Source organism: Neovison vison, chromosome 2 (genome assembly GCF_020171115.1).
Source record: "Neovison vison isolate M4711 chromosome 2, ASM_NN_V1, whole genome shotgun sequence".
In the NCBI taxonomy this organism is placed as follows: domain Eukaryota; kingdom Metazoa; phylum Chordata; class Mammalia; order Carnivora; family Mustelidae; genus Neogale; species Neogale vison.
The window spans coordinates 77,845,104-77,866,593 of NC_058092.1; the positions used below are offsets into that span (position 1 = coordinate 77,845,104).

The 21,490-nt window shown below is 35.3% G+C and overlaps 1 protein-coding gene across 3 annotated transcripts in view; it reads right to left on the reverse strand.

The window, feature by feature from the left end:
* The window catches only part of HFM1 (helicase for meiosis 1), a 122,020-nt gene that overhangs the window by 32,655 nt on the left and 67,875 nt on the right, over positions 1 to 21,490 (reverse strand). For all 3 annotated transcript variants that reach the window (XM_044238667.1, XM_044238668.1, XM_044238669.1), the window contains 7 exons: positions 16,002 to 16,099; positions 15,788 to 15,919; positions 13,173 to 13,258; positions 12,863 to 12,946; positions 12,582 to 12,739; positions 11,016 to 11,119; positions 10,048 to 10,197 (listed from right to left, as the gene is read on the reverse strand). In XM_044238667.1, the coding sequence (XP_044094602.1) occupies positions 10,048 to 10,197; positions 11,016 to 11,119; positions 12,582 to 12,739; positions 12,863 to 12,946; positions 13,173 to 13,258; positions 15,788 to 15,919; positions 16,002 to 16,099 (812 nt within the window). The remainder of the gene's footprint in view (positions 1 to 10,047; positions 10,198 to 11,015; positions 11,120 to 12,581; positions 12,740 to 12,862; positions 12,947 to 13,172; positions 13,259 to 15,787; positions 15,920 to 16,001; positions 16,100 to 21,490) is intronic.

The window sequence follows — 21,490 nt, forward strand, 5'->3', positions numbered from 1 at the left end:
TATTTGTTTATTTATTTAAATTCAGTTAGCCACCACTTAGCACATCACTAGTTTCAGATGTAGTGTTGAACCAGTTGCTTATAACAACTGGTGCTCATCACACCATGTGCTCTCCTTAATGCCTATCATCTAATTACTATATCTCCCCAACCACCTCCCCTCCAGCAATACTCAGTTTGTTTCCTATAGTTAAGAGTTTCTCAGGTTTTTCTCCCTCTCTGATGACTTCCCATTCAGTTTTTTCTCCCCTCCCCTATGATCCTCTGTGCTCTTTCTTATATTCCACATATGAGTGAAAGCATATAATTGTCTTTCTTTGACCCATTATGCTCAGTGTAATACCCTCCAGTTCCATCTATGTTGATGTATATGGTAACTATTCATCCTTTCTGATGGCTGAATAATATTCCATTGTATATGTGTGTGTGTGAGCAGGCATGTAAAAAAATATATATATTATATGCATATAGGCATATAAAAATGTATATTTTTTACATGGATGCACACACATATACAATGGAATATATAATATACAATGGAATATATACATATTCCATTGTGTGTGTGTGTGTGTGTGTGAGTGTATTTCTTCTTTATCCATTCATCTGTCAATGGACACCTTTGTTCTTTCCACAGTTCAGCCATTGTGGACATTGTTGCTGTGAACACTGGGGTGCATGTCTTTGGGGTAAATACACAGTAGTGCAATTGTTGGATCTTAGGGTAGCTCTATTTTTAACTTCTTGAGGAACCTCCATACTGTTTTCCTGAGTGGTTGTACCAGCTTGCATTCTCACCAACAGTGTAAGAGGGTTTCCCTTTCTACACATCCTCGCCAAAATGTGTTGTTTCCTGTCTAACTAATTTTTGGTGCAATTGTAAATGGGATTGATTCCTTAATTTTATTTCCTTCTGTCTCACTGTTAGTGTATAGATATGCAACTGATTTCTGTGCATTGATTTTATATCCTGCCACATTGCTGAATTCCTGTATGAGTTCTAGCAATTTTGGGGTGGTGTGTTTTGGGTTTTCCACATAAAGTATCATGTCACCTACAAGGAGAATTTGACTTCTTTGCCAACTTGAATGCCTTTTACTTCTTTTTGTTATCTGAGTGCTGAGGCTGGTACTGTATGTTGAACAGCAGTGGTGAGAGTGGGTAGCCCTGCCGTGTTCCTGACCTTGGTGAAAAGCTCTCAGTTTTTCCCCATTGAGAATGTTAATTGTTGTGGGCTTTTTGTATACAGCTTTCATGATATTGAAGTATGTTCCCTCTATTCCTACACTGTGGAGAATCTCAATCAAGAAAGGATATTGTATTTTGTCAAATGTTTTTTCTGCATCAACTGAGAGGATCATATACTTCTTGTCCTTTATTATTATTATTATTAACGTGATGTATCATGCTGATTGATTTGTGAATGTGGAATCATCCTTGTAGCCCAGAAATCAATCCCACTTGGTTGTGGTAAATAATCCTTTTAATATACTATTGGATCCTACTTGCTAATATCTTGGTGAAAATTTTTGCACCCATGTTCTTCAGGGATATTGGCCTGTAATTCTCCTTTTGTTGGGCTTTTTGTCTGGTTTTGGGATCAAGGTAATGCTGGCCTAAAATTAAAAAAAAAAAAAAAAAGCTAATGCTGGTCTCATATGAGTTTGGAAGTTTTTATCCCTTTCTATTTTTTTGAAACAGCTTCTTCTTTTAATGTTTCGTAGAATTCCCCTGGGAAGCCATCTAGCCCCGGACTCGTTTGTTGTGTAATTTTTGATGACTGCTTCAATTCCCTTACTGGTTATGGGTCTGTTCAGGTTTTCTACCTCTTCCTGTTTCAGTTTTGGTAGTTTGTAAGTTTCCAGGAATGCATCAGCCTAATTTGTTGGCATATTGTAGCTCATAATATTTTCTTCAAATTGTTTGTATTTCTTGGTGTTGGTCATGATCTCTCCTCTTTCATTCATGCTTTTATTAATTTGGGTCCTTTACCTTTTCTTTTTGATAAGTCTGGCTAAGGGTTTACCAATCTTATCAATTCTTTCAAAAATCCTGCTTCTAGTTTCATGTTCTACTGTTCTTTTGGTTTCCATTTCATTGATTTCTACACTAATGTATTATTTTTCTTCTTCTGCTTGGTTTAGGCTTTGTTTGCTGTTCTTTCTCCAGCTCCTTCAGGGGTAAGGTTAGCTTGTGTATTTGAGGCTTTAAAAAATTTTTTTTTCTAATATCTTCTCTCTTAGGACTGCCTTTGCTATATCCCAAAGGCACTGAAATATTATTTTTTCATTTTCTTTTGTTTCCATGAATTTTAAAAATTCTTCTTAATTTCCTGGTTGACCAACTTATTCTTTAGTAGGATGCTCTTTAACCTCCAAGTGTTTGAATTACTGACAAATTTCCACTTCTGATTAAGTTCAAGTTTCAAAGCATTGTGCTCTGAAAATAAGCAGGGAATGATCCCAACTTTTGGTACCACTGAGACCTGATTTATGACCCAGTATGCGATCTATTCTGGAGAATATTCCATGTGCACTTGAGAAGAAATGTGTATTCTGTTGTTTTAAGATGGAATATATCTGTGAAGTCCATCTGGTCCAGTATGTCACTCAAAGCCCTTGTTTCCTTGTTGACCTTCTGCTTAGATGATCTGTCCATTGCTGTGAGTTCAGTGCTGAAGTCACCTACTATTACTGTATTATTATTGATGTGCATCTTTGGTTTGATTATTAACTGGTTTATATAATTGGCTGCTCCCAACTTAGGACCATAACTGTTTATAATCATTAGATCTTTTTTTTGGATGGACCCTTTGAGTATGATATAATGTCCCTCTTCTACATCTCTTACTACATGTAAGATGTAGTAAGTCTCATCCCTTAGTACAGTTTTTGGTTTAATATCTAATTTATCTAATACAAAGACTGCTACTCCAGCTTTCTTTTGATGTCTATTAGCATGATAAATATTTCTCCACTCCCTCACTTCCAGTCTGGAGGTGTCTTTAGGTCTAAAATGAGTCTCCTGTAGATAGCATATGGAAGGGTCTTGCTTTTTTATCCAAGCTGATACCCTGTGTCTTTTGATTAGAGCATTTAGTCCATTTACATTCAAAGTAACTACTGAAAAATATTAATTTAGTGCCATTGCATTACCTGTAAAGTCCCTGTTTCTGTAGATTGTCTCTGTTTCTTTCTGGTCAATGTCACTTGGGGCTCTCTCTTCACTTCAAGGATCCCCTTTAATATTTTTTGCAGGACTGGTTTAGTGATCACAAATTCTTTTAGTTTCTGTTTGTCCTGGAAGTTCTTTATCTCTCCTTCCATTCTAAATTACACCCTTGTTGGATAAAGTATTCTTAGCTGCATGTTTTTCTCATTTAGTATGCTGAATACATCATGCCAACACTTTCTGGCCTGCCAGCCTGATGTTTCTATCCCTGTAGGTTAAGAACCTCTTGTCTTGAGCTGCTTTCAGGACTTAATCTCTGGAATTTGCAAGATTCACTATTATATATGTCAGGTGTTAATCTATTTTTAATGATTTTGAGGGGAATCCTCTCTACCTCATAGACTTGAATGCCTGTTTCCTTCCCCAGCTTAGAGACGTTCTCATATATGATTTGCTCAAATATATCTTCTGTCCCTCTCTCACTCTTTCTTCTTCCTCTGGGACCCCGATAATCCTAATGTTTTGCTTTATGATTTCACTGATTTCTCAGACTCCCCTCACAGTCCATTAGTTGTTTTCCTCTGTTTTATTCAGCTTCTTTCCCTTCCATCAACTTGTCTTCTATGTAACTCTCTTCTGCTTCATTGACCCTAGTTGTTAGAGAATCCAATTTAGCCTGCATCTCAGGTAAAGCATTTTCAATTTTGGCCTGATTAGATTTTATATCTGCACTAAGAGATTCTCTAATGTGTCTTGTACTTTTTTCAAGCCCAACTAGTAAGTTTATAATTTTTATTCTGAATTCCAGCTCTGACATTTTACTTATATCCATATTGATTAGATCTGTGGCAGAGAGTATTACCACTGGTTCTTTCTTTGGCTGTGAATTCCTCCTCCTAGTCATTTGCCCAGAGGAGAATGGATGAATGAGAAAACAAAATTAAAAATATCAACCACGACCCAAGCAAAATATACACTAGGCAAATCCAAAGAGGTCAGAAACCAAAAAAGAAAAAGAAAAATAAATAAATAAATAAATAAATAAATAAATAAGGGAGGTGGGAATATAATCTCCCAGATAGCAAACAGGGTGATCCACTTGGTCCTGGGTGTATTTTGGTCTGTTTGTTAGAAGACACTAAATCCCAAAATTGTAAAGAAAGCAAAACTGATTATATATATATATATATATATACACACAAAAATAAAATTGAATACAGTGAAAGGAAGCCAAAAGTGAAGACGACACCTATAATATGTAAATGTAAAAATGAAAGTTAAAAAAGACTTAAAAACAACGAGTTGATAAAATAAGAAACTAGTTGAAAATGAAAATTATAAACTGAAAGATAAATGAACCATGAGAAAAAAAACCCTCAAATTCTATATACTAATTTCCCCTATCACTGGACTTTTGCAGTCATGTGTGCTCTGTAAACTTGGTGTTGGCCTGATGTTCCAGCTGGTCTTCTGGAGGAAGGGCCTGCTGCACTAATTCTTAGATTATCTTTGCCTGGGTGGAGTTGCACTGCCCTTGCCAGGGGTCCAGGCTCAGTAAAAGCTGCTTCTGGTTGATCTATGTACTTTGTTTCCTGAAGGCTTTCTATACCTCTTTAGAGGATGAAAATAAAAGTGGCTGGGCCCTGATCTCCAGCCCCAGAGCTGAAAGATCACAGCTCCCTCTCTTCAGTAAACCCTCAGGAATAAGCAGTTTTCACTTTTGTGTGTGCCAAATTCTAGACTCCTGCAGCCTGCACCTGTACTAATCCTCCCAGGGAAGGCAGAGGGTCATCACATTTCTGCCCTTTTGTGCTGTGGTTCATGGTTTATGACAAACAGAACTGAGAGCCCCCTCCTGGTCTCACTGGCTGTAATCAATTTCCCCACTCCAGTGCTTGGGAACTCTGCTGGCTCAGGCACCCCCATTCTTTCAGTGAGCTAGGGAATCCTGAGAGGACACTGTCCCACCTAGAATTCTGCCCCACTTTACCACCTGAGCACCTATCAGGCAAGGATGTATCTTACTAGAGCAGACTTCTAGATTCTGATTTTGTGCTCTGGGGCTATATCACTTTCCAGCAGCTGGTATATGGATGATCTCTCTCCCTCCCATTTATCTCCTGATACATCCCCTCAGATTCACTTCTCAGCCTACCTGCAAAAAGGTAGTTTTTTGGTTGCTTTTCTATTTGTAGAATTCCAGAAATTCTTTTCTTACATCTCAGGCTGAATTCATAGGTGTTCAGAATGGTATGATAGTTATCTAGCTAAATTCAAGGGACCAGGTGAAACAAGGTTCCCCACTCTTCCACCACCTGTCTCCCTCTTCCCATATGAAATTTAAAAATCAGTTTATGAATTTCTGCCAAAAGCAGAGCTAGGATTTTGCTAGCTGTGATTGATTTGGAAAATTTTGCCACCTTAACAATATGAAGACTTCCAATCCATAGACATAGAATATCTTTCCATTTATTTAGGTCTTCTTTAATTTCTCTCAGTGGTGTTTTGTAATTTCCTGTGTTCACATCTTGCACTAATTTTATTAAATATATTCTTAAATACTCTATTCTTTTTAGTGTTATTGTAGTATTTTTATATTGACTCTGTATTCAGTGATATTTCCAATTTTATATATTAATTCTAACAGTGTGTCTACAGTCTTTTGGATTTTCTAGGTATATAATCATCTTTCTTTTGTTTCAACTTTTACTTATTTATTTAACACAGAGAGAGAGAGAGAGAAACAAGCATAAGCAGGGGAAAAAGGAGGCAGATGGAGAGGGAGAAGCAGGGTCCCCGCTGATTAAGGAACCTAATGTGGACTTGATCCCAGGACCCTGGGATTATGACCTGAGGAGAAGGCAGATACTTACCTGATTGAGCCATTCAGGTGTCCCTATAATCATGTTGCTTTCAAGTAACAACAGCTTATTTCTTTCTTCCCACTCCTTATCACTTTTATTTATTTTTTTTTATTATACAACTGTACTGACTAGGACTTCTAGCATGTTATTTAACATTATGTAGTAGTAGTAGTAATAATAGAGTATATTACTCGATTACTATAGAGTAATAGTATTACTATATAACTCTATTACTATAGAGAACATTCTTGTGTCATTCTCCATCTAAATAGGAAAGTTTTTAAACTATTTCACTACTGTGTGCATTTGTTTTATATATATATATTTTTTAATAAAAAATGAGCATTGAATTTTTGTCAAATTTCTTTGACCTCTATCAAGAGGATCACATGGGTGTTTTGTTTTTTTTTTCTGTTAATGTAGTGAAATACACTGATTCATCTTTGAATGCTGAGACACTCTTCCATACCTGGAATAAGCCATACTTAATTGTACTGTAGTATGACTTTTAAATATATGGCTGGATTCTACTTGCTAATATTTTGTTATGAACTTCTGGATCTATTTCCATGACATACACTGGTGAATAATTTCCCTTTCTATTAATGTCCTTGTCAGGTTTTGAAGTCAAGATCTCCGTGTGGGCTCTGTTCAAAAAAATTACAGCATTAGAAACTATTTTTTCTTTTTCTATTCTCTGAAAAAGTTTGGGTAAGTTTGATACTATTTTTTCCTAAATGTTTGGGGAAATTCACCAGTGAAATCACCTAATGCTCTGGATTTCTCTGTGGAAAGATTTTTAATTGCTTCAATTTCATTACTAGTATCAGACCACTAAAATTTTCTATTTTTTCTATCAGTAAGTTTTGCTTCTCAAGGGTTTGTTCATTTTTACCCAAATTATGTCAAATTTATTGATATAAAATCATTCAAAATAGCTTTATCTTTTTGATGTCTGTAATGGTATCCCCTTTTTCATTCCTAATATTGTTAATTTACATTTATCTCTTTATCAGTCTTGATAAGGGCTTCTTAAATTTATTAATCATTTCAAAGAACCAAATCTTAGCTTTGTTGATTTTTCTGTTGTACATTACATTCTATATTTCATTCACTTCTGCTTTTCTCTTTGTTATTTCTTTCTATATTCCTTATATTTGGTGTGTTATAATCCTGAGGTAAGAGCATTTCTGATTATAATTCTACATATATTTAAAACTCTACAAGTCATTTCAATTACTGCTGTACAATAGCCAATTTAGTTTAATTTATAACAGTAAATTTAGTCATTTATTTGCCCTTTCGACTGTTTTTCATTCCCTCCAGCATTTCTGCACCTGTGGTCATTTTCGTTAAAGGAACTCCCTTTAGTATCTCTTTTACTGAAGGCCAATAAATTTAGTCATTGTGTTGGAGTGCTTCAGTTTTGTTTTGTTTTTCCTCAAAATATCTCTATTTCAGTTTTATTTTTAAAGATACTTTCACTGAGCACAGAAATGCAGGTTAGCATCATTTTAATACATTTTGAAGCTGTTGGTCCATTATCTTCTATCATCACAGTTGATAAACCAGCTGTCAGTTTCACTGTTCCTCTTTTGAAGGTGATATTTCATTTTTCCATGTCTGCTTTTAAGATTTTCAGCAGTTTTGCTACAATGTGCCCGTTGTGGTTTTCTATGCATTTACCTCCTAGGGTTTGCTAAAATTCTGAATCTATGAGTTGATGTCTTTCATTATTTTGGAATGTTCTCAGCCATTGTCTCTGAATATTACATTTGCCCCATTCTTTTCCTTCGCTGCTTTAGAGATTTTAATTATGCATATTTTAGAATTTTTTGAGTATTATGCTTTTTTGTGTTCTTTCCATTCTCTTATCTCTGGGCTTTAATTTGAATATTTTTTCTTATTATGTCTAACATTTCACAGATCCTGAGTTTGGCTATATCCAAGCCATAATTTTTTTTAATATTTTATTTACCTATTCAACAGACAGATATCACAAGTAGGCAGAGAGACAGGCAGAGAGAGAGAGAAGGAGAAGCAGGCTCCCTGCTAAGCAGAGAGACCGATGTGGAGCTCGATCCCAAGACCCTGAGATCATGACCTGAGCCGAAGGCAGAAGCTTAACCCACTGAGCCACCCAGGTGCCCCTCCAATCCATTATTAAACCTACCAATAAGTTTTTCACTTCAGATAATGTATTTTTCAATTCAGGAAAGTCCATTTAAATCTCTGTGTGGATTATAGTTTTCTGGTGAAACTTCTCAGCCTTTCATATTTTTTTTTCCTTTTTTTTTTTTTTAAATACTAATCATAGTTATTTTAGAATCTTTAAATGCTAGCTCTCTTATTTGAATCATCTACAGAGTGCTTCACTTCCTTTATACTGTTAATTATAAATCATATGGTCTTGCCTCTGTGAATGTGTTGTCAGTTTTTATTATACGGCAAACATTGTATCTGTAAATTCCAAATTATATTATATTACACCAAAGAATGTTTCCTTTTTCCTGTGTTAGGCAAACATGGTGAGTGGCTGATCACATAAATCCCTTTTGAGAGCATAGCATACTTAGGCTTTTAATTAAGAGCCTACAGGTCCTTGACTCCTCAGCCTGAAATGGTTCTCCCTTTGGAATTTTAGTTCCTTTAGTCTGCTTTCACAGATGTCCTAAAAATTGTAATATTTATAACTTAGGTAGGCTTAGGTACACTGGCCTGCCACAAACTACTGCATCCTACCCAGAAATGGGAGCTCTTCTGTGGGTTTTTTTTAAAATTAATTTTATTTTTATTTTATTTTTTAAAGATATTTTATTTATTTATTTGACAGAGAGAAAGAGATCACAAGTAGGCAGAGAGGCAGACAGAGGGAGAGGGGGAAGCAGGCTCCCCACTGAGAGAAGAGCCGATGTGGGGTTTGATCCCAGGACCCTGAGATCATGACCCGAGCCAAACGCAGAGGCTTAACCCACTGAGCCACCCAGGTGCCCACCCCCCCCCCGCCCATTTTTAAAGACCTTAGTTATTTGCGAGAAAGAGTACATGAGAGATATGAGCAGGCAGATGGGCAGAGGGTGAGGGAGAAGACTCCTGGCTGAGCAGGGAGCCCTGATGTGGGCTCATATGTGAGGCCATAACCTGAGCCAAAGACAGATGCTTAATCAACTGTGCCACTCAGGCACCCTACTCTGTGTTCTTTAAAGAGGTGGAGATGAGTGTTCATGGGTCCACAGGATAATTCTCTATGTGCTCTTCCTGCCTTTATTCACTGAAGTTACTATTTATTATAACTACCAATTCAGAAAGCACAACTGTCTAGGTTACTTTGATAGGAGCTACTGCTTTCACATTCCTCAGTACCTCTTAGTTACTCCCCTTACATATAAGGTAATTAGCAAGCTGAATATTAACTCAGTATTGGATGATATTAGTTACTATTAGCTTTTTATATGTAAGAGCAATGTATTTATGCTTTTTTTTTTTTAAATCCTCACTGAAACACTTACAGAGGATATAATACGATTTTCTTTAAAATATATTAGGGGAAAACTGAAAAGAGGTACAGATGAAATAATATAAGCCATGAGTTGAACATTGTTTAAGGTAGGTAATGAGGACGTAAGGGTTCATTATACAGATCTGTCCAGTTTTGTGTATCTTTGAAATATTCTGTAACAAAAAATTCTTAAGTTCACTGTCACCTGATTTGCCTCATCAAATCTATAAAGTCTTATATATCATTTGCACTTCCCCAACAATGGCCTTTAGAAAAAAAGGCATACTGTAAATCAAAAACTGGTCAAATAATCTGTGCTCCAAATATCACCCCAATTTGACAAATATTATTTATAAGAAAAAAATCCTACTATATATTAATGTAATTATTATGAAGCTTAAACGTCTAATTCCCAAGTATCTACATCTTGAATGAAGCAGTACTATAACACTGATACTCCTCCCTAGCTATAACTTTGCTTTAATGCAATACAGTAATAAATATAGCTATTTACCTTTATTGGGTCCTGCTATCATAGATCTATTTGAATGTTTAGAATGGGAAATCTCTGTTTCTGATTTTTTTCGCATAACTATTTGATTTTCAGGCCTCTTCGTAAAGCCTAAGTAAAAGACTGAAAATTTCTGCTGAATATCGAGTCCAACTGGAAAAACGAAAAGAGTATACAAGTACTTAAGTCCTATAAATCTAGCCATGAGATCATTTATTTGTTTTTATATCTTTCTCATTTCTATACCTTTTGAAATAAAAGAGCTAACAAGTCCAGGAAATAAAAATATATATAAAAAAACAAGAGTTAAAAAATATAACAAGTTGGGACGCCTGGGTGGCGCAGTTGGTTGAACGACTGCCTCCGGCTCAGGGCGTGATCCTGGAGTCCCGGGATCGAGTCCCACATCAGGCTCCCAGCTCCATGGGGAGTCTGCTTCGCTCTCTGACCTTCTCCTCGCTCATTCTCTCTCACTGTCTCTCTCTCTCAAATAAATAAAATAAAATCTTAAAAAAAAAAAAATATAACAAGTTAAGGAGGGTGGTGGGTTAGGTGAGCCTGGTGGTGGGTATTAAGGAGGGCATGTATTGCATGGAGCACTGGGTGTGGTGCACAAACAATGAATCGTGGAACACGGAAAAAATTAAATTAAATCAAAAAATAAGTTAAAATTTATACATTTATCATCATAAAGATAAAAATCAATGTTCCTATAACAATTGAAATTTTATTATCTTGTAAAATAAAATACTTATAAATGAACAGATATAATTTTAATTTTGTTATCTTAGTCCGTGCTATCTTTCACTTATCTAAATATATGAAACTTCCTTTAAAATTACTCATATTATTTAAATAGATTATTTTTACACAATATCATTTAAACTGCTTTTCTGTTTCAGCATGAAAGAAATTTTTAAATGCTATCATATTCTTTATATTTATGGGGTTCATTACTTCAATGAACTTACCATATTCAGAACTAATTAGATTTACGCTAAGATCTTCAGAATTAAAAGCTCTCTTCACATCAATCTTTTTAGTCCAATTTCCAGCTTTTAGCAAAACAGAATCCCTGAAAAAGAATAACATCATTTAAATTGTAATTGGAATACTAAATGAAATAATATATTAATCATCAAGGACAGACTGACCCTTAGATAGGTCCTATCTGGTACTAAGCAAAAGTCAGTACTGAAAATTACTTCCTGCAAATTCTGAGGAGGAAGAAATGGAGTGTCAAGGGGGCTACCACAACCATAATTTTCTAACTACACATTGGCCAAACAGCTGATTCCAAGTTAAATTGCTTCATTTCAGGTCCACCTGAATACATAGTTGATATCAACAACCCATGAGCTTGCCCATAAATCACTACCACTTTCAAATGGCTATATATAAGTTATACGAATTTGTGAGAACTTGAATAGTATCTTTAAAATTCATATAAAATAGTCTGCGTCCAATAACATCACAAACCAGCAATCAATTTTGTGATTGAATTTATTTTAGCTTTATATATACAAAACTGTCTTCAGACTTACCACAGAAAACAAAGATTTGTACAATGACATATTCTCTATAAATGTGTCATAGCTAGCTGCAGTAAAGCAGTTAATAGTGAAAGGGATGTTCTATTAGGCACTGTAGTCCTTTTAGGAACCTTGCATAGATGATTTTGGGAAGATATCTTCCAGTGCTCTGGCAACAATGAGGAGATTCCCATTTCTGAGTCACTGCTAAACCTGAACTTACAAGTAAATTAATACAATTAGGAGCATAGGCTCTGGAGTAAGACTGCTTGGGTTTAAACCCAGACTTTGCTATAAACTACCTATATGAACTTGGACAAATTGATTAAACTCTCTGTCTCAATTTCTTCCTCTATTAAGATAATGATAGCACCTGTCTATACAAAGATTAAATAATTCATTACCTGGAACCTATGAAGAGCTCAAAAAATATTAGTTATACCTATAATTGCTAACCTTACAGAGTTTGCCTATGGCATCTGAGAGAAATAACACTATCAGAAAAAAGACTAATGTAAAAATAATAGAATGATATGCTAGAGAACCAGGTGTAAGGGAAGGTACCTTCTTTATATATTTGATCTGGTTGCCTGATCCTACAATGGAGCTATAGTAGTTTGCTGGATTTTATTTTGGAAATATTAGATATATCTTAAAAGGAGCAAGAGGAAGATAATGAAAGGGTAGTAAGGTTGTGAATGACTGGAGAAAAGCAAAAAATAAGAAACTTCAACAACAGTGGGCTATAGCTACTCCTAAAGGTCATTTATTCACTTGTTAACAAAACAAAACAAACCATGGTGATAGATTTCACACTGTTCATTTGAGTACTGACAACAGACCCAATGTTAATACTTTCTTTAACAGACAAGAAACTACCCCATTATAGCATAAGGAAAATGTAATTTAATTAACCCCACAGTGATTTTGTTACTCTTTCTCAGCAGAATTTTTCTTTTATAGTATATGCTTAGAAATAGAATCAAGTGGAAATCGTGTACTTACATAATTCTGTGCTTAAAAACCAGCTGATTATCGGCATCACCTATGATTAAGGTAACATAGTGAGAATCTGGTGCTGTTCTTTTAGTTTGTAGCTGTTCAAAATTTCTTAAGGTAATGGTCACTAATATTTCTGCCATGGTGTCACTATATCTTGCGATCTTTAAAAAAAGAATAGGCATAAAAGTGTTAAAAATAACCTTACTTCTCTTATTCAGCTCCAAGTCAGCTATGGGTAGCTTTATTCCTGAAAAGACAATGAAAATACCTTTAAAAAAATTTACCTGTTCCACTTCAAGTTCATATTTTGGCAGATACATCACTGTTTCTTTTATTTGCGTTCCAAATGGGGGGTGTCTATTTAAAATCTAAAAACATTTATATCATTATATTCTTACCACAAGGCTAGAAGTTCTTTTAGTAAATACTTTTCAGTATCAATAGTTTTAATAATGCTTATTCTCAGAAACTTAAGTTAAAATACTTATGACTATGAGAAGGAAAAAAATTTTTAGAAGAAAAAAGATATAAAAGGTAGGCTTTAAAATTTAGATAAAATTCAGGTAACATTAGGAATAAGTGAATATTAAATACCAGTTCAAGTTCTCTTGCATCTGTTTCTTCTATTTTTTTAAAGGAGGTCAAACCTGCATTTACCATTGCATTTGACAATGTTATACCTGTGGGAAATTAATCAAATAGCAGTTTTTAAACAATCCATTTTACACTAAATCTATACTTAACTTTTCAATGACATTAGTAAAAAATTTGTTTTAAAGATCCAGATTAATTAATTAGTTTTTGAAGTTTTTTAAAAAAGTTCTTCAGTTGGATTATTTGGGCTGTGACATTTATTCAATTGTTATATATTTTTTTCCAAAATGAAATAAAACATATATTTGCTTTGTAGAAGAGAGAGGAACTCTTTGGTTCACAAGATGATTCAACACTTATTTTTATCATATGCCATCCATAAAGTACCAAGTGATTCCTACTGTTACATGTTAACTGTAACATGTAACATGTTTGAAGAGAAGACAATATGACTTATGGATGGGAATATTGCTTCATAAAGCTACAGTCCACCTTAGAAAGAGAGTTCTATGTTTCTGTACTGAAACCAGATAATTTTACTCTTCTAAAATTTCCAATTCCTTTCCATTGCATTTTGTATAAAGTGAAAATTTTTTACCATGACCAAACTCCCTTACCTATCTGACTTGACCAGTCTACCTGTCACATCTAATTTCCTACCATTCTCCTCTTGATGACAACTCTCTAGCCACATTTATTTTAATTTTGTTCTTCAAGTTCACTTCTATTTTTGCACCTTCTCTGTTTCTTTATGCTTCAGGAAACTGGAATTTAAAATTCTTACACTAACAAATGAATTTAACCAAACCCCAAAATAGGGTTTTTATACTATCAGAAGTATAAAATTCCAAAATATAACCGTCTTGCCTGGGGCACATATATTACTGGTGGGGATATTACACTATTTCTTTTTCCATACCTTTAACTATACTTGAAAATTTCTCTTACTCATTCTTAAGATATAACTCCTAGTATTAATAATTCCTCCATGCTCATTTTCCCTCGAAACTTTTCCTGAATTTTAATTTTTTATAAACATTGTTGAAAAATTAATTTGTATTCATCATTCTTTTCCTGGTGCTCAGGAAGAATGTAGATTTTCTTTTTCATTTAGATTCTTCCATTTTCTAGTGTATGAATTTTGCTGGGCAATTTTTGCTTCCTTCTCTTCAGCCATACTGAGTTAGTATAAAAAACACATTAGTGTTCAACAATTTGGAAAAGATAGAAGCAAATGATGCCTGATTGACAATATTCTAGAAAGTCAGAAAGACTTTTTCAAGTATAATGAAAATTTTCTTAATCATTTAATCTAATTTCAAAATTTCGCTAAGTTGTTATTTCCCAAATGTTATATGGAACCTCCTTCCCACTTTATAACTCATCTTTGTGAGATGGATACAACATCTGGTTTGCTAGGACTTCAGTAGAAAAGTGAGCCTTAATGTCAAGAACCCCTCCTCTAATTTGACCTTACTTTCTTCCACCAGCTAATTCCCATCTTCACCGCAGCTCCCAGGACTGGCCAGTCCTCTGCTATCCCACTGATTTCAAACTTCAAGGAAATAATAAAGCACTTCCTCACAAAATAGTTGGAGATCTTTGTTCTAAGGAATAATGAGACAACCCCTAATAACCTGTTACATATTTTTTTTACCTGTTACATATTTTTTAATGTCCCCAAAATGCATATAAAATTATAAAGCAAACAAAGCTGTTAGTCATGGAGTAACAATTCTCTTCTTAGAGAGGAGGAGTAGGATCACAAAATCAAAGGCACCAAATTGGAAAACTTTAGAGTATACCTAGTTATACCCCCCCCAGTCTTTATAACTGGTACCCTCTAGAGTTCTTCAATACATAACTTGAGCTACATCTGAATAGGTAAGAAGTGATTATGCAGAATCTTTTGTCTACAGAATCTCTATGAAGATGAGAGTGAATATTGTCCTGTTACTGAAAAAAAAAAAGGGAAAAAGTTAAGATATAAATAAGTGATATAATTCTCTGTAATGAATTAGGAATGGCTAGGATTGCTAGCTCTGTACCTTGTCATTGAGATCAAAACAAAATAATCATAAAAGTGGAATAGAGAACAACACATAGTTACCTAATACTAAAATGAAATTTCACTCTTAATTTGAGAACTAATTTAAAAATAAAAATATTCATTTTTAGTAGGGGGTACCTGAGTGGCTCAGTTGGTTAAGTATTTGCCTTTGGCTCAGATTATTGGTCTCAAGGTCCTGGGATGGAGCCCCACATCAGGGTTTCTTGCTCAGTGGGGAGTCTGCTTCTCCCTCTGCTCCTCCTCCCTGCTCATGCTCTCTCCCTCTCTTTCCTCTGTCTCCCCCTTCCCTCAAATAAAATTTTTAAAAATATTTTTTTAAAAAAGAGCATTCATTTTTATTAGACTTCTCAATGGATTTCAAATAGAATCCTTCAAGCAGGAGAAAATGAAAATCAGATTTTCAAGAGAAGTTCAGTACCTTATTTAGGCCTACAAACACATTTTTTCTTAAAGTCTATTAATACCATAGAATAATTTTCCCAACAATGAAAAACAAAATAAACTGCAGACATTGACAAATTGTCTGCCTGTATTCAGTACCTACCAATTTTTTCCAGCTGTTTGGATACATGTAGAGAGTTTTCCCAAAGTCTGCATCTAAAACATTTAGCTAAAATCAAACTGTTCAATAGTACAGCAAACTTCTTTTCTTGAACAGCCACAAAATCTGATAACCCTAAAAAGAAGTTTCCAAAGTTAAATCTAGTGTAATATTTTACTGGGAAAAATACTGAAAATCCATTAATCCTATAACATACATCTTGTAATTCGTGAGCCATTTCTGAAAATCTTTGAGGTATCTTGTGTCAAAGCAAAGTCTTGTATTGGAATGCATCCTAGCTGAGCCTGAATAAGACTAAAGGAAAGAAGAAATTTCATGATTTCCTTGTAAAAACCATTATCTCATAATATTTGACATCATTGATTGAAGTATCTCTTCTTAAAATTCCTTTCTACATTGATCTCTGTGACACTAGATGATTCTATATCTTGCACCATTGTTGTTACAAGTCATTGTTAATTTCTTTCCAACCTCTGAAAGTTTTCTTATTTCTCTACTCTTCTTCAGTCCCTTCACACTCTCTTTTTCTCAAAAATCTAATTTCTTCTCAGGACTTTCACTTTAATTTCTAGATTGATAAATTTCAAATGCTTACAGGACACTCTCAGACTATTTCTTTAACCTCGACATATTTAAAATTGTCTTATTCTCCTCTAATAGAGTACTTTTAGCTCTATATAAATGTTATTATAGAAAAGCAAGGCACTTTATGTAATAAACAAATATTTATTAAGTGCCTATGAGTGGCAAGCAGAGTGTTAGCTATTAAGATTCTGTTCAACATATAAAGGTCGGTAACATATTAGTTGATTATTAGAAACCAGCAGTTGCTTGGCTACAAAATTTGAGGAATGGGTGGTAAAAAGGGAGAAAAGGAACTAATATACATTGCACCTACTATATCCCATTTTGCTTGTACTTTCCTAACCAGACAACGATGTGCAACTCATCACCCTATGGATCTAACTAAAATTATCAGACTTATATTAATTTCTTAATAAGTCAGGTATACAAAGAAAGTAGAATAATAGTTATAGTTCATAGTTTAGTTTTAGTAAACAACATTTGAAAATAGAAGGTAGTAACCAACTCACTTCTCAGAATGGGTGCATATAGCTGAAACTAGAAACTATTTAATTCTTTTGGCTATTGAATTATATAATTCTATGTAATTCTTTTGGTTATCTTTGGAAAGTTATTTTATATTATCTATTAAGAAACAGTTGTAAGGAATAATCTAAAATTTGTATTGAACCACAAAAGACCCCAAATAGCCAAAGCAATCTTAAAAAAGAACAAAACTGAAGGTATCACCATCCCAGATTTCAAGATATACTACAAAGCTATAGTAATCAAAATAGCAAGGTACTGGTACAAAAACGGGCATATACATCAATGGAAGAGAACAGAGCCAGAAATAAACGCATCATTATATGGTCAATTCATCTTTGACAAAGGAGGTAAGAATATGCAATGAGAAAAGGACAGTTTCTTCAACAAATTTTATTGGGGAAACTGGACAGACACATGCAAAAGAATAAAACTGGACCATTTTCTTACACCATACACAAACATAAACTCAAAATGGATTAAGGACCCTGGGATCATGACCTGAGCCAAAGGCAAAGGCTTTAACCCACTGAGCCACCCAGGCACCCCAGTAATAACCATTTCTTTTTTTTTTTTTTTTAAAGATTTTATTTATTTGACGGAGAGAGAGGAATCACAAGTAGCAGAGAGGCAGGCAGGCAGAGAGAGGGAAGGAAGCAGGCCTCCCGCGGAGCAGAGAGCCCGACGCGGGGCTCGATCCCAGGCCCCTGGGATCATGACCTGAGCCGAAGGCAGCGGCCTTAACCCACTGAGCCACCCAGGCGCCCCGGTAATAACCATTTCTTGAATACTTACTATACTCCAGGCACTACATACGATCCTTTGCATACCTATGAGAGAAAATTGCTAGCTGACTGTCATATTATCTCTTCTGACCTATACACAAAGATTCTATTTCTCACTCAACTTTGTAGCTAAATGTGGCCCTGTTACTAAGATAAGTTAGTAAACTAATAAAAATGAATTAAGAACTTTCCAAAAGACTTCTGTATCCTGGCCAACTTAGTAAAGGAAGGATTTTTCAGAAAAGATCTGTGTATAAAGAATAGAAATCCTTCAAATGAATCCCAATTCAGGTACCACATCTTAATCTAGACCAAAGTAGCTATTTAGTTTTGTTTTTATGTTTCGTCATTTCAATTAAAGACTATAAACAAGAACAATAATAACAAAAGAAATCCTGCTAATGAAGGAAAGTTAAAGGTGTATTATGAAGCTGCACAACTCTTTTGAGAGGAGAAGAGTTATTCTGCAGCCATTTTTTTCCTGCCTAAACATAGAGTAAGAATGCCCAAAGAAACTTCTGAGACAAAAAATCAAGTTAGCACATGGAGCTTTCTATGTACTTACTCTTCCACAAATTACATGAAAGGATGAACATATGTATATGTGTATTTATATGTTTATGTCTCTAACCATAAAACTATAGGAGAGCAAAAAAGCATGCCACTGTAGACAAGAAAGTTTAATGATAGAAATAAAATATGGGGGCACCTGGGTGGCTCAGTGGGTTAAGCCTCTGCCTTCAGCTCAGGCCATGATCTCAGGGTCCTGGGATTGAGCCCTGCGTCAGGCTCTCCGCTCAGTGGGGAGCCTGCTTCCCACTCTCTCTCTCTGCCTGCCTCTCTGCCTATTTGCAATCTATCTCTCTGTCAAATAAATAAATAAAATCTTTTAAAAAAAGAAAAAAATAAAATCCATGAAGATCAAATCTATGAGAAAAAAGCCGAAGGAAATTATCCATAACACATGCAGAAGAGTCAACAGACACAATATTGTAATAACTGGAAACAGAGGGTAACTACATTTATCATGGTGAGCATCATGTAATGCACAGAACTGTTGAAATCATTATGTTGTACACCCAAAACTAACCTTAACATTGTTATGTCAACGACAATTTTTTAAAAAACTCCTTAAATAAAAAAGTCAACAGATTAAGAAATGCAGTCCTGAGATATTTCTCTGAGCAATTAATTGAAATGCTGTATTCTGAGCAGGTAAGTTAGTCTGCTGCTGCCACTTTCTCATTTGTGGAAAATATTGGGAAGTTTTGGTATGTATTAAGGGCTAACACAGGAGTATAGACATTGAGGTCAGAGAGGCAGGTCAGCAGTAATAACAAACACCCAGGAGAGGTAAGGTGCCTTTATTCTTTTTTTTTTTTTTAAGATTTTATTTTTTTATTTACTTATTGGAGAGAGAGAGAAAGGGAGAGTGGGGTGGGGAGTGAGGAGCAAAGGGAGAGGGACAAGCAAGACTCTGCACTGGGAGAGAAGGTAATAAATGTCAGCAGAGAGTCAGAAGTTCCAACATTCACCTAGTAGGAGTTCCAGAAGGAGGGAACAGAGAGAATAAAGGAGAAATAATTAACTTACAGAAGAAAACTTCCCAGAACTGAAGAAAGACATGAGTCTACATATTAAGAGAGTTCCCAGAGAAAAACTGAGAGCTTTTCCCCTAAGGTCAGGAACATGATGGGGCTGTCCACTATCACCACTGCTATTCAACACAGTACTAGAAGTCCTAGCCTCAGCAATCAGACAACAAAAAGAAATAAAAGGCATCCAAATTGGCAAAGAAGAAGTCAAACTCTCACTCTTTCCACGTGATATGATACTTTATGTGGGAAACCCAAAAGACTCCACTCCAAAACTGCTAGAACTCATACAAGAGTTCAGTAAAGTGTCAGGATATAAAATCAATGCACAGAAATCAGCTGCATTTCTATACACCAACAGCAAGACAGAAGAAAGAGAAATTAAGGAGTCAATCCCATTTACAACAGCACCCAAAACCTTTAGATACCTAGGAAGAAACCTAACCAAAGAGGCAACTGTAAAGTACTCATGAAAGAAACTGAGGAAGACACAAAGAAATGGAAAAATGTTCCATGCTCATGGACTGGAAAAACAAATATTGTGAAAATGTCTATGCTACCTAAAGCAATCTACACATTTAATGCAATCCCTATCAAAATACCATCGATTTTTTTTCAAAGAAATGGAACAAATAATCCTAAAATTTATATGGAACCAGAAAAGACCCCAAATAGCCAGAGGAATATTGAAAAAGAAAGCCAAAGTTGGTGGCATCACAATTCCAGACTTCAAGCCCTATTACAAAGCTGTAATCATCAAGACAGTGTGGTACTGGCAGAAAAACAGATGCATAGATCAATGGAACAGAACAGAGAGCCCAGAAATAGACCCTCAACTCTATGGTCAACTAATCTTCGACAAAGCAGGAAAGAATGTCCAGTGGAAAAAAGACAGTCTCTTCAACAAATGGTGTTGGGAAAACTGGGACAGCCACATGAAGAAGAATTAAAGTGGACCATTTCCTTACACCACACACAAAAACAGACTCAAAATGGAGGAAAGACCTCAATGTGAAACAGGAATCCATCAAAATCCTTGAGGAGAATACAGGCAGCAACCTCTTCAACCTCAGCCACAGCAACTTCTTCCTAAAAACATCATCAAAGGCAAGGGAAGCAAGGGCAAAAATGAACTACTAGGACTTCATCAAGATAAAAAGCTTTTTTGCACACCAAGGGAAAGAGTCAACAAAACCAAAAGACAACTGACAGAATGGGAGAAGATATTTGCAAATGACATATCAGATAAAGGGCTAGTATCCCAAAATCTGTAAAGACCTTCTCAAACTCAACACCCAAAGAACAAATAATCTAATCAAGAAATGGGCAGAGGACATGAACACACATTTCTGCAAAGAAGACATCCAGATGGCCAACAGACACATGAAAAAGTGCTCCACATCACTTGGCATCAGGGAAATACAAATCAAAACCACAGTGAGATACCACCTCACACCAGTCAGAATGGCTAAAATTAACAAGTAAGGAAATGACAGGTGTTGGCGAGGATGTGGAGAAAGGGGAACCCTCCTACACTGTTGGTGGGAGTGCAAGCTGGTGCAGCCACTGTGGAAAACAGTATGGAGGTTCCTCAAAAAGTTGAAAATAGAGTTACCCTATGACCCTGCAATCGCACTACTGGGTATTTACCCTAAAGACACAAATGTAGTGACCCAAAGGGGCATGTGCACCCTAATGTTATAGCAGCAATGTCCACAATAGCCAAACTCTGGAAAGAGCCTAGATGTCCATCAACAGATGAATGAATAAAGAAGATGTGGTATGTATGTATGTGTGTGTGTGTATATATATATGAATATTTTGCAGCCATAAAAAAAAAACCTGAAATCTTGCCATTTGCAATGACATGGATGGAACTAGAGGGTATTATGCTAAGCTAAATAAATCAATCAGAGAAAGACAATTATCATATGATCTCACTGATATGAGGAATATGGGAAATAAGACAGAGGATCATGTGGGAAGGAGGGAAAAATGAAAAAATACAAAACCAGACAGGGAGACAAAACATAAGAGACTCTTAATCTCAGAAAACAAATTAAGGGTTTCTCGAGGGGAGTGGAGTGGAAGGGATAGTGTGGCTAGGTGATGGAGACTGGGGAAGATATGTGCTATGGTGAGTGCTCTGAGTTGTGTAAGACTGATGATTCACATATCTATACCTCTGAAACAAA